General features: G+C 35.1%; 1 protein-coding gene across 1 annotated transcript; it reads right to left on the bottom strand.

Moving 5' to 3' along the window:
• Positions 1-2239: 2239 nt before the first annotated feature.
• Positions 2240-12709, bottom strand: LOC131672654 (fatty acid synthase-like). Its single transcript, XM_058950042.1, has 21 exons — positions 12462-12709; positions 11213-11463; positions 10914-11145; positions 10426-10844; positions 10066-10359; positions 9789-9999; positions 9563-9723; positions 9184-9501; positions 8687-9125; positions 8245-8616; positions 6999-8183; positions 6582-6927; positions 6250-6515; positions 5690-6185; positions 5421-5620; positions 4931-5349; positions 4580-4862; positions 4032-4507; positions 3702-3956; positions 3373-3627; positions 2240-2609 (listed from the first exon to the last, which is right to left on the bottom strand). Exons 1-21 carry the CDS (start codon positions 12649-12651, stop codon positions 2472-2474), a joined length of 7206 nt encoding a protein of 2401 aa, XP_058806025.1. The 5' UTR covers positions 12652-12709; the 3' UTR covers positions 2240-2471.
• Between the last annotated feature and the right edge of the window lie 806 nt (positions 12710-13515).

Genomic DNA, 13515 nt, shown 5'->3' with positions numbered 1-13515 from the left:
AATTTATTTATAAATAGATTTTATTTTTATGTCAGCATTTAAAACAGCTTTAATTAATATGTAAACAAAAATAATAAGCAAGATTTTTATCGAATATTTGACTTAAAAGCTCGTAACGTCGATCTTTGAACTTCCAAAGTTTTTTTTCATCAGATGTATGCGGCTTCTGGCATTGGTTGCACAATGCCTCTTGTTGCATTTTTTCGTCTCTTTGCGCAATTTATTTTGTATTGTATTTAAACAGATCACTTATAAGTATGCAATTCCTTTTGTAATCAGTATCGCGTGTCTGCTCATGACTAACTATTTTAATCTATATATTATTTGTAACTCTTGGCATAATCGCTAAAGATCATTTTAGTGATTTCCATTTATTTAATTAATTTTTTTCAAATTTAAATAAAATGTCATACCGAAAAGTCATTGCTTCAACTAACTTTCAACTAACCCTTCGGAAGTTACTTAACGATTTTACATATATTTTATTTCAGTCTTGATGATACATAAGTCAAAATTATAATATCGCATGTAGGCACTAATGCCAGTAATCCACAAATTTAACCAGCAAATAGTAGTTTACTTTGTAATAAAACCTGTATTTTTTATTATGTATATTTTATAAAAGAAGATTAATGTAGTATCATAAAATTTAATACTGATCGCTTTCAAAAATAAGATTAACGTTGCCTACAGCAGTTATTTTAAATTCCACGTCATAAATTATTGTATTTGAAAATGACTGATTACATAGTACTTATTTTTTTTATTGAAATTTTAACGATAATATTTTTTATCAAGTTTCAAAAGTATCAAGTCATACGAACATCTTAAATTTAAGTTACACATAAAAATGACGTTACTCATAAGAAATATATTGTTACTGCTGCTAAACGTTTGAAAGTGTATTCATTGCACTTCTTGTGGAATGCAAAATATAAGCTCTTAAATTTAAACCCAACCCATGGATTTGCTGTTTTTGATATCTACAATGATAAATATAAAAGATTGCTTATTGTCAAGATTATTAAAATACTTTTGTTTTCCAACACAATTTAAGTTTAAAAAACATTTCCATTTTCAAATAAATACTGTTTCGAACATGACATAATTCTCTTTGATCATTGGCTGATGAATGGTGAACTATTGTAGATCGTTAATATCATTTGTCGGGCGATTGACGTATCACGTGCTGAAAAACTGACATATGGCAAGCTTCTTGTGTAAAAAATTTTAATATCGACGTGGTCTGATGCTATGAGACTCGGTCGAGCTTCCCTAAGACTACAATTGAAATTCACACGCTTAATGCTACTTATTTTGTGACTTGAAGAACGAAGAAACTGGGAGTATAAACGTGTAAGAGGTGTAGGATATTAGCTTTTCTTCATGATGTCAATGCTATGCTATTTAATTATGTTATATTATTGAAATGTAATGTTTCTTTATAGAATGAATTATAATTGAAAAAAATGTTTATAATCTTTATCATTAATATCTTACTAAAATTTACGTAAAATTTTTGTATAAATTACGCGGTGGGACTTATAAATCAAAATAAGACTGTAAATTCCATGAATCAAATCAAGAAAATCACTCATACATCTTTGAAAAAATTGCCCAAAGAAAAAAGCGTTTCCTAAATTTAATCTTAACGTAATTTGGTAATTATTCGATAAAGGGCGATGAACCAAATCGATTGTATTTTTTCCAGTTAATTTACTTTTTTTATAGTTTTCTTTTTTCAAGATACGAAACAAAACTTATGAGGCGCTGTAAGCATTGATGAATATGCATTGAAGAGGCTACGCGCTGGCGTTGAAACCGGCCAGTGTCAAGGGTTGCCGGATGTCGCTTCGAATCTGCATATAAATCATGCATTGCAGCTTTCCTCGATATCTAATCTATTTTTTTATTACTACTTTTCGATCTTTGTAATAATATTATCGTTTTTATCTTATCCTGAGAATTGATCCTAACAATCATAAAGTTTTGTTATTGAAGATACAGTTTAGTATATATATTATTTCTCTTGCATTATGTTAAAATAAAAGTATTGTTTATCTATCTAACCATTATGAGAATATTTTGATCTTGTACGTATATTTTAAAAGTTACTATAATTATTTTTAATCAACGAGGTAGATTATTATAATGTGACTGAATTGCTGTATGTAAATAATTTAACATAATGTAGATTGTGGTTCAAGGTATGTACAATGAAAGACATTTTTTTCATCTATATATAAACTGATTTTATTTGACATTAACATTTTATACTCTTACAATTTACAAAAAACTCTTTACACTAAAATATCTAATTTACCTATCTACATGTAGTTGTGAAAAAATATGTCGGATGAAAAAAATATCAGGATACACGAAAAGCATTCATTTATTTTTTTCTATAAAGTTTTTTCAGGTTTTCATAAAGATACTTATGAAATAAAAAAAAAGTGTAATCGTACATATTTTTATACCATTATTTCTTTTCTAAATTTAGAAACATCTTCGACATTATCTCCATTTATTACTGCAGCAACTTTTTCATTGTCCAACATAGTTATATGATTGCCTTCAATCTTGTGTACTTCAACTTTACTACTCGTTACCTAAAAATAATTTACGTTGTATTAACGAAAATGATGAATAATAAATGTTAATTGTAGTTATGTAATAGTCTTAAAAACAATGACAACAATTATTTTTACTTGTTGTAAATAGTCACAGCATCTTATAAATTTTGATTTGTGTCTTGAAAAAAGAAAGCTATAAGAAAATTAAATTGTCAGAGAAAAATACAATCAATTTCGTTCATCGCTTTCTACCGAATAATTATCGAGTTCAGTTAATATTGAATTCGGAATACACCTTTTTCTTTGGGAAATTTTTTCAAAGATGCATGTATGATTTTCTTGATTTGGTTCATGAAAATTACAATTTTATTTTAATTGTTAAAGTCGCGCCTTGTAATTTATATAAAAATTGAACGTTAATATTAATAAGATATTAATGATAATGATTATCAACATTTTCTTTAATTACAATTTATTTAAAAAAAAATATTAATCTTAAAAAAAAGGACAATAATCATTTTACTGTATAAATAAATTTGAATTTCACTGTATAACTTTAATAATCAATACATTAAAAATAGTTTTTTAATAAATTAAATCTACTTTTACAACGAATAAATCAAGTCTTCGTGGAATATAAACTTATTTTCTATGTACCTTTTCTATTTTTACCACTCATGTAGTAATGCTAATATCTCATAAAATTTAATAAATCAATAAAAATCAAATTAATAGAAAAGAAAATGATACTCAAAATAATAAAATGGAAAAATTGCAATATTAGCGAAAAAATACTTACTTTAGAAAGACCATAATCCTCTTCCGACATACGTACAGTCGGCGCGATTGGCTTCAGCAAAACAATTGGCGCCCTTATACGTGGTAGTTGTGATATATCATGTTTTTGCGCAGCTAAGAGTCTATTGTAAATAGCCGTGGTCACTGCTTTTTGCTCGTCAAATGATAAGGTATCCTCTTTTGAGAAAGGTAAACGTGAAATCATGGCGTGTAATTTATCTTCCCACTTTGAAGACTTTTGCAACTCGGCTGCCACCTAATTACAAACATTTTTTCATGACTGCATACACACGGTAAAAATTTGTATAGAATGAAAGATTTTTTCGTTACCTCTGGTGTACTGTGAGGAACCAACATATTCACTATGCCCAGCAAAACATCATTTTGTAAACCCTCTTCGGTTTCCGATGAGAAATTCTGACTTATGATATTTTTCAAAAGCTCGGGAGCGCCATCGATAAGAATTAATCGAACCTCTTTACCCGCCACTTCTAATTTTCTTACCAACTCGATCGCAACTACGGCGCCGTAAGAGTAACCAACTATAGTATAATGACGACGTTTTTTATTTCTTTTTAGTACATGCTGGAAAAATAATCAATGACATTTTCATTACTACTATTCAAGTTCAATTTTAATAAAATGGAAGCTAAAAATTACTGGTAAAAGTTCATCAGCCATATCAAAGATGGTTCGGCTATTACTCTTGACGTTGAATTGCAGACACGAAGCGGGTGCCTTAATACGCTGAGCAATGTTCGCGAAAATACTACCCATACCTTCTATACCAGGTAGAAGGTATATTTCTTCCTTGTCGGCTTCGTTTTTTGATTGTAACTTAAAACACGTTTCATGGCTAAGATCTTTCTTGCCGACGACGCGAACCAAAAGTCCCAGTCCATGAACGACGTCAGTGTTTGCTAATAAGCTAATTTCTTGAATTTTTTTGGCACCTCCAGCGTCCTTTTCTGATAATTCCTTGAGTACATTAAAATTGAGCCCGCGAATGTCTTGGGCGGTAAGGAATATTTCAAATTCTCGTTCGAGAGTTTGTTTTATTTCCACGGACATCATTGAGTCCATACCCAATTCGGCCAACGACGTCGTAGGACTTACTCCCTTCAAATCTTTCAGGCCTAAAATATAATGGTAATGGCGTTATGTTTCAGTATCATATGTAGGGAATATTTGAAAGTATTTGACGTTACCCATGATATTCAGAACCATATCGACGACATTAGTAGAATCAGCATTTCCAGCTCGTTTTTCAGCGACAACCATGCTCGACACAATTGGACGCGATTGCTGCATAAATCCATCGAGTTCGTATAGACATGATGTTATCCTTTGTTGTAATGTACCACCGATAACCAGTTCTTTGTGATCCTCGTGCATCTCTGCAACAAGACCAACGTCGCCAATAGCACCCCATTCAACTGCCAATGCTGGTAAGTCTTCTGCTACTCGTCTTTCGCAAATTCGCTCCATCACCTTTATAAATATAATTCTATCATTAAACACGATTCTTAAAGCAGAGTTAAGGAGCTTGGGTGTCTTACCGAATTTGCCATTCCGTAATTAGTTTGACCGGCGTTGCCTCTACCACAAGCAACAGATGAGAATACAATGAAATGCCTTAATGTTGGGCACATTTTCCTCGTCAAAACGTCTAAGTGCTTCGTAGCCCAAGCTTTGGTCTTGAATGATTCCTCGAACGTTTCTCGAGTTTGATTGTCCCAAAAGGCATCTTTCAGTACTACAGCCAAGTTGAATATACCGTCGACAGGAGCTAACTTTATTGCAGTTTCAAGAATAGATTGGCAATCTTCGCGTTTTGATGCATCTTTACCGGAAATCACAACAACTCTAACACCGTAATCTTTCCACAATCTAACGCGCATCTTTTGATAGCCATTTTTCAATCCAGTTCGTGAGGTTATTACCAGATTTTTCGCGCCACGAAGAACCAACCAATCAGCTGTTTTAATTTATAAAAAGATATTCATTAATTTTTGATTTTGAGTTGCAATAGTAGATCAAAGGACCTACCTAATTCAAGACCGAAACCACCAAGACCTCCAAGGATTATATAACTGCGATTATCCATGCAATGGTAACGTGGCGTAGCCATCATCAAACTGTTTAGTGGCTCGTTTTCATTGCGAACTTTGATGAGTACTTTGCCGATGTGTTTACCAGATGCCATGAATCGAAATGCAGCTTCAACTTGATCTTTTGGGAATACTGTCCTATAGTGTTGGCATATCAAAAACATTTTAGTACGTTGTCGCTTGTACTTGATATATTTTAACATGTACCTTACGAATGGCTTTACTGCTCCATTCTTAAGTCCTTTAGCAACCATCTTTGATAATTCGGCTTTTTCTTCGTTGTCGGCAGTAATCACATGATCGACCATAATACCGTTGAAGCTTATTCCACGTAGGAAGCATTCCATACCTAATGGATTGTCGGATGAAAGATCGAATTTGCCAATTTCCAAGAATCTACCACCCCATGCCAAACACCTAACAGACACTAACAGTTTCTCCTCGGCAAGACTATTAAGAACAATATCAACGCCTTTACCATTTGTTTGTTTCATAATCATACGTTCAAAGCTCGTGTCACGCGAGTTTCCAATGTGATCATCACGAATTTGTGGGAAATTTTCGCGAATGAATTGACGTTTTTCCGGAGTACCAACGGTAGTGAATACTTCGCAACCTTCGAACAAAGCGAGGTTTATGGCAGCTTGGCCAACGCCTCCCGTTCCAGCGTGAATTAGAATTTTATCACCTTTCTTCATTTTGCCTGTGAAAAATATTTTTCGCGAAATCATCTTTTACGTTTTTCAAAGCTTTTTAATTATCAGTACCGTATTTATAGAAAGCATAATAGCAAGTTGCGTAAACGCAAGGTACAGTTGCTGCATCTTCCAAGGTCCAATTGTTTGGTATCTCCCATGCCAAATTAGGATCGGCAATGCAAAGATTCGTCATGGCGCGACTTTCTATCAGACCCATGATTCGCTTGCCAGATTGGTGGATACCACTATATTCGAAACCAAGTACACAGTCTTGAGCTTGTCTGGTTGCAGTGACAACCTCGGCAGCAAGTTTACCGGTTGCTAACATAATATCCCTGACAAAAATTATTTTAAAAATTTTTATAACAGTTTCAGCCTGAATTTTAGTGAATTTCATTTACTTGAAGTTTATGGATGAGTAAACAATGTGTACGAGTTCATTGTGATTTTGTCCTAATTGAATTGGACCTTCCATCCACGTCAATGAACTCAAGTCACCACGTACTTGTTGTTTGACCAAACCGTGTCTGACGGATTTTGGCTCAAGTGGTGGTAAAGGTAAATGTCTATATGTACCCCATACTCCGTTTTCACGGAGAACATTAACTACCAAATCTTTCTGCAATTGTTTGGTATAAAATGTATCCGACAGAGAAAATTTCGGTGCTTTTAGATCTTGAATCAAGAAACCTCGCACTATTTCACCACCTGGTTCTTTTCTCAAACAATTAATGAATCCCATCAACCCTAAACATATAAAATAATTATGTAATTTCAGTATCAATAACTTAAAAGTGAAACAGTTGTAGTATAAGTACCATTTTCAAAATCTCCTTCAGCAACAAAAAGAACTCTGGAAGGTGTGCCGCTTTTTTTCTCCAGTTCTTTCGACAAGACTTGTCGCATTTTCTCAACCCAATCGAACTTCTCATTATCCACGTAAATAACTGAAATTGTATCTGATACTTTCTCAAACTTCTTAAACAAAATTAATTCTTCATTTTCATATTTCTTTTCCATTATAATGTGCAATCCTCTCTCACGTGCTGCTGTTTCTACATTGTTTAGATCGTTTTTGTTTTCTCGAGACAACAAAAATCCACCATCCTTTAATCCTTGAAGTAATAAGTTCAGATTATTGTTACGATCAGCAGACAACAATCTGTGACCAACAGCAATAAGTGCACTTGTATCTTTGGTGACTTTTTTCGGATCCAAGATCGATACATTAGATGGTAAAGATAGACCTTCTAAATTTAATTTACTGCTAACAATACTAGCATCTACTTGAATCAATGGTATATCACCAAGTGATTCAGCAAATAATGGCGACAACAATTTTTCAAACGGAATATTATCAGAATCTTCTAACAATTCAAGGGTCTTAACTTTGATGCCCATTTGATTTTCAAGAGCAAGATTAGTTACAAGCCGAGCTATTTCCCGTAGCCCAACAATTGCTCTATCGAGATGTGGAACGAATTTATACTCCTCGAGTACTGGTTCTCCAGCTGGTTTCCTTCTTGCAATGGCACTGGCTTTCAAACCACGAATCTCAACACCTCCGCAAGTAATAACGTTGAAAAGTTTATCGACAAAGACTAGGAAATCTTTATCCGTCTCGCCAGGTTTAAAATGACTTAAATGAGCTTTTGTATCGATTACAATTTTCTTAATATTCGTAGGAACGAAAAGACCACGAGTATCAACGTGAAGGATATGCATCTGCAACATATTATCCATAAATGATATCCAGTCATTTCGCCACATGATATGACCTTTCAAACCATCGGTCGTTGAACTTTTAACGCTTCTGAAAAGACCGTTGTAATGATATCCACGAAGTCTTAATTCTTTGTAGACGTCGCGGGTGGACATTGACTCTTCTTCGTTGTTTTCTGGTAAAGGGAGATTCATTTTTTCCGCGTTAGGATTTGAACAAGCTCGTACCAAACCGGTTACTACGGCCGTGTCACCTTCGACGATTTCAAACCTGCCGGTTCCTGTTAATTAAAAATAATAATCAACATTTCATAGAAATCAAATGTTCGATACTAAGCACACCTTTTTGTACAACTACAGTGAGCTCCACTGCACCGTCTTTAGGGAAAGTTGTAGCTCTCAAGAATTTAACATCTTCGAAAACAACCGATACATCAGTGAACAGCTCACCACGCATCATACCAACAGTTTCCCATACGAGCGTTATATATCCAGTAGCTGGATAAAGAACACGTCCATCAACAACGTGACCAGAAAGATGCTCGTACTCAGAGTCGGTTAGATTCACTTTTACCATGCGTTCTCCAGATGCAACTTTCTGCTGCGATTCGTATGAAGTAACGTACCAGTCGTCGGAATGTTCCCACTTGATGAGATGAGATATCATTTGGGTTCCTCGACTCACAGGGAATTGTACAGATGGATAAAGTTTGGCTAAAAATTATCAAACGACTCTATGAGAAGCTGCCATACTTTGAAGGTTCGAAAAAAGTGAGATATTCACCTAATTGAGGATGTAGACCAGCGTTAAACATCTTGCCAAGAGCTTGCAAGATAAATTCCACGTTATCTTTGTGACCGCGTTGCGTTAAAGCAATGTTAGTAACACTTGATGGTAGTGCTCTCTTCAAGATCGCTTGTAAAAGACCATGTGGTGCAATTTCAATAGTTAGAGCGTCTTTTGGTATAAATGCTGAACCTTCTTCGAGTAACACAGGATTGAGTACGTTGTTGGTATGATACTCAGCAGATGAGTAACGACCTATATCGCTATTCCATTTATCCTGTGGTACGGATGTACTTATCCATTTGCTACTACGTGGTTTTGGATGTGGAATAATTTGTTTCATGTAAGTGAGTAATCTTGGTCCCATTGCAGCAATATAACGACTGTGGTAAGCGACATTGCTGCTCTTTACTTCTCGTGCAAATATGTTCTTCGACTGATAATCAAAAACTTTAAAATATCTCGAAACAAAAACAGTTTTAAAATTCAATTACCTGTAATTCAGCTACGAACTTCTCCATTGACTTGATAGGCCCACTGATGGTTACACTCTCAGCGGAGTTATGACAAGCGACTTCGATATCAGGAGGACACATGTGTTTAATTTGTTTGTAACCAAGACCAACTGCAGCCATTGCGCCTGGTATCAATTCTGTCTCGGCGGACGCCCGACCACGGAAGTACGCTGACAGAATCGTTTGCTCAGCTGTTAAACTGCCGTCCGCGTAGGAACTCGCTAATTCACCGAGGGAGTGACCGATAATGTTGTCTGGCTCGATTCCCAATAATTTAAGGACATCGACTAAAGCTATCTGTGTGAAAACAAAGATTTTTTAAATTGTTATTTTTAAACAATTCTTTATAAAAAGTTACTTGAATCGCAGCAATTCCAGCAAACGCATTGACAATATCTTCAACTACGGCTTTGTCCTTACTGGTGATGACGCTGTAAAGATCAAATCCATGACGTTTAAGAACGGCGTCGCTTTTTCTGATGGATTCAGCAAATGATGGTATGCGCAATAGGGCTTCCCCTGTAAGATATAATTATCAATCCAGTTGATCTTTGATGTAAAACTAATATTAATTTTGAATTTACCCATCGCAGGCCATTGTGAACCCATGCCAGCAAAGACGAACCAAACTGGTCTTTTCGTTCCCGAGAATGATTGTATTTCCTTCGTGAGTGTCTCGGCAGTACCTCGTGTTGGTAAAATCGTGTAACCACGACACAGGTGACCACTTATGTTGTCTGAATGGATATTGTGCAATAGTGCAACGTGTTCGACGTCTACCGGTCTGCTATTGAGCTACAGAGATAGGAAAATTAATTATATTGCGTAGAAATAAATAAAAATTAAAATGTAAGTACGAACATCATCGATCATTGTCGTCACAGCTTCTTCTGTTCTCCCAGATATAGTTACCAATCGCGGTAGATCATCAGATGGAATACCATTATTGACCTTCTCCTTTGGATGAGCCTTGAGAAGTACATGAGCATTAGCACCTCCAAATCCAAAAGAATTAACGCCAACGTATTCGCTGTCTAATGGTGTTGGTTCCGTTACGACAGTGAGTCGTCCTTGTTCTAATCCTATTGCACCCTCTCGTGGACTTATGTAATGTAGATTCGGTGGTATCACTTTGGATTCAATTGCTATCAAAGCCTTTAGAAAAATTATATTTTTCAATTACAAATGGTTTTTTTTTTAAAGATTCGTATGTTTGCTTACTTTTGCAACGGAGCAGATTCCACTGGCAGGTTCCGCGTGTCCATAATTTGACTTTCCGGAACCGATTCTTAGCGGAGTCGTACGACCTGGACAGAAAACTGCGTCGATGGCATTAAGTTCCTCGCGGTCACCGACTCGAGTGCCAGTGCCATGAGCTTCCACGTAATTGACGATTGTTGGTGGTAATCCAATCTCCATGTAAAATTCCTTCATCAGGACGCTTTGCATGTAACTCGAGGGAAACGTTACGCCTTCTTCTTTGAATCCGTCGCAATTCAATTTTCCGTGAACCATCGTTGCATAGATACGTTTAGCGTCTTTAGCTTTTTGCAAAAATACTACGCAAACTGCTTCGCTGCGCACATAACCGTCTGCCCTCTCGTCGAAAGCTTTGCAGCGACCATCCATCGACGTCACGCCTATTGAAAATTGAAGAGTTAATAATATAGTTTAGAATACGAGAAATAAATTAAAAATTGTTCTCAAACCTAATTTATAAAACTGCATTGATACATAAGGATGAAGACAAAGATTTCCACCTCCGACGATAGCAGCGTCGCAGTGACCGTCTCGTATCGCTCTGTAGCCGTGTTCCAAGGCATAGAGACTCGAACTGCAAGCAGTGTCGACTGCGTAACTTGGTCCAGTTACACCCAAATAGTAGGAAATACGATTCGCCAACATCGCGCGAGAACATCCGCTGATACCAAAACCGTTTGCCTGGAATTCGCCAAAAAAAAATCAGATTAGAATTTAACATTGTGCAATTTGATTATGAGACAATTACCGTTAATTTTTCATAGAACCACGTTTTCTCAGATTCGGAGAAACTCGCACCAACGAATACACCTGTTCTGGTACCACGGAGTTGCTTTGGATTGACGCCAGCGTCGAGTATTGCTTCGAAAGCGTGTTCGAGAATCATACGACAGACCGGATCCATCGTATGAGCTTGCTTGAAATGCACGCCGAAAAAAAGGGCATCAAATTTTTCGATATTGCTGATTTTTCCGGTGCGTTTTGGTATGTCCGGATGCTCTGAAGTGAAATGAATTTTTTCCTGAGTAATTTTGCTTTTAATGATGTCAAATGATGCACTTCACATTTAACGAAGATACATATAAATTTAATTAAAAATTTCTTTAGAAGTATCGGACAATTTAGAAATTACGATATTGATATTGAAAAAAGTGTTTAGTTTAGTTTTTAAGAAAAAAATTTGTTTCTTCGAGATAATTTTTCAATGATTAAAATATTATACGTAATTGTTTAATTAACTGGTATGTTGACGCAATATTTGAACGATTATTCTGCTACGTCTGATTTTTCCTATGGTTTTGTTGCGTAAAACCAGATGCATACAAAATGCTACAATCATGCATAAACATTAATGTATCATAAATAATTCAAATGATTTTGAAACGAACTTTCGGGTATTTCGCTATTGAAGATCATTTTTTATTTCGGTTTGTACACATAAATATTTATTTTTGAAAAAAAGAAAACCTTCGAATGAATGTTTTTTAGTGAAATAATGTTTTATCGTGGAAACGAAAATGAATTGTAACTAAAATGCCTCTTACACAAAATAAAGAAACGAATTTATGTTGAATGATGTAGAGCACGTGTTTTAGTATTTAAATGCATTCATTTGAATTTGGTGCAGGCCAGGTGAATTAAAATATCACTTGTACACGAATACTTTCACAAAGTAGTTTTCTTGTGACTTTTAAACAAATTGACAGCAGTGATAATAATAATGCAAAAAGCTTGAAAATTATTGAAAATTTTTATTAATTTTATAAAGTTAAAATACATTAATTTTATTAAATAATTAATTCAAGGTAGTTGATAATTATATAGTTAAATTTAAGAAATATGATGTGAAAGGATCGCTTTTGAAAATGTTTGTAAACCTATGCTGAATCGTTATAAAAATTATACATTATTTAATTTAACTAAAAATTATTTACTGGTAATGTTTATAATAATTATAATAAAGTTCAGATACATTTCGATAAATAACCGAGGATTACCTAATTTCCATCTCCGATCGTCGCCGGTAATAAGATCTCTTTTGTTCATAAGATTCTCTTGTAAATGTTTAACGCTATCAGATTCCGGAAATCGTCCGGCAATACCACTGATCACAATCTCATCCCCGGGTAGAACTGGCTCTAATTTCCGGGGATGGAGGTCCGCTTCCTTAATTTCCGCGAACGACATCTTCGCGCCTTATCGTAGCACAATAGATCACACGAGCGCAGCAGCTTGGCTTCTTCTCGCATTAACGTGTCGAGTGTTGAGCAGTTACTGGACGAAAAGAATTTCGTTCGTCTTCGTCGTTGTCGTCGTCGCCGTCGTCGTCGTCGTTGTCGTCGTTTTCCCACCAATCGTTCGCAGAACGAAAGAAAAAATGGGGGCAACGCGTGTTACTTGAGAGCTTTTATAATGTCAGTCAATACACTTCTCGCGGTCATTACCATAGGTTGACACATTTTGTTTTGTTTAATTTTATACCACAGTTGCCAATGTCACTGCGTTAATGACATGTTTTCTAATATCCTTGACACTATCACTTTCTGGTATCGGATGATCTTTTGTGCTTGCAGTAAGAGGTGCGTTTAGAAATTTCTAGGGGTTTTACGTGCCATCATTATCAGCCAGATCAGTATCAGCCAGATCAGTATCAGCCATAAGATTACTTTTTTTATTATTTATTTTCTTTACTTAAAAATTGATGGTTTATTTTCATAAAAAAATGAGTATTTTTTCAAAGAAAAGAAGGAAGCTGAAACAATATTTCGTCGCACTAACTTTATGGATTTTCCTATAAATAAAAAATATATTAAGCAAAAATAAATCAAGGATCAAGATAGCTAAATGGGTAAGAGCCCAGGCTTCTGTGCAAGAGGTCGTGGGTCAGAGTCCTGGGCATGTGAGATTATTAGAAATGAAATTTACATATGTTTATTACCGTGATTTCGGTAGTTCGGATTCCACCTTAAACTGTAGGTCCAGTTATGGTGCGTGTAAAACTTTCTCCTCCTACACCATTTTCGAAAACTACATACTCATGACTATAAGAAA

The sequence above is a fragment of the Phymastichus coffea genome, unplaced genomic scaffold (genome assembly GCF_024137745.1).
Source record: "Phymastichus coffea isolate CEN01 unplaced genomic scaffold, Cenicafe_Pcof_1.1 PCOF00155, whole genome shotgun sequence".
Lineage (NCBI taxonomy): Eukaryota > Metazoa > Arthropoda > Insecta > Hymenoptera > Eulophidae > Phymastichus > Phymastichus coffea.
The sequence above is the reverse complement of the archived record's forward strand: the minus strand, read 5'-3'. Positions and strand labels throughout refer to the sequence as shown.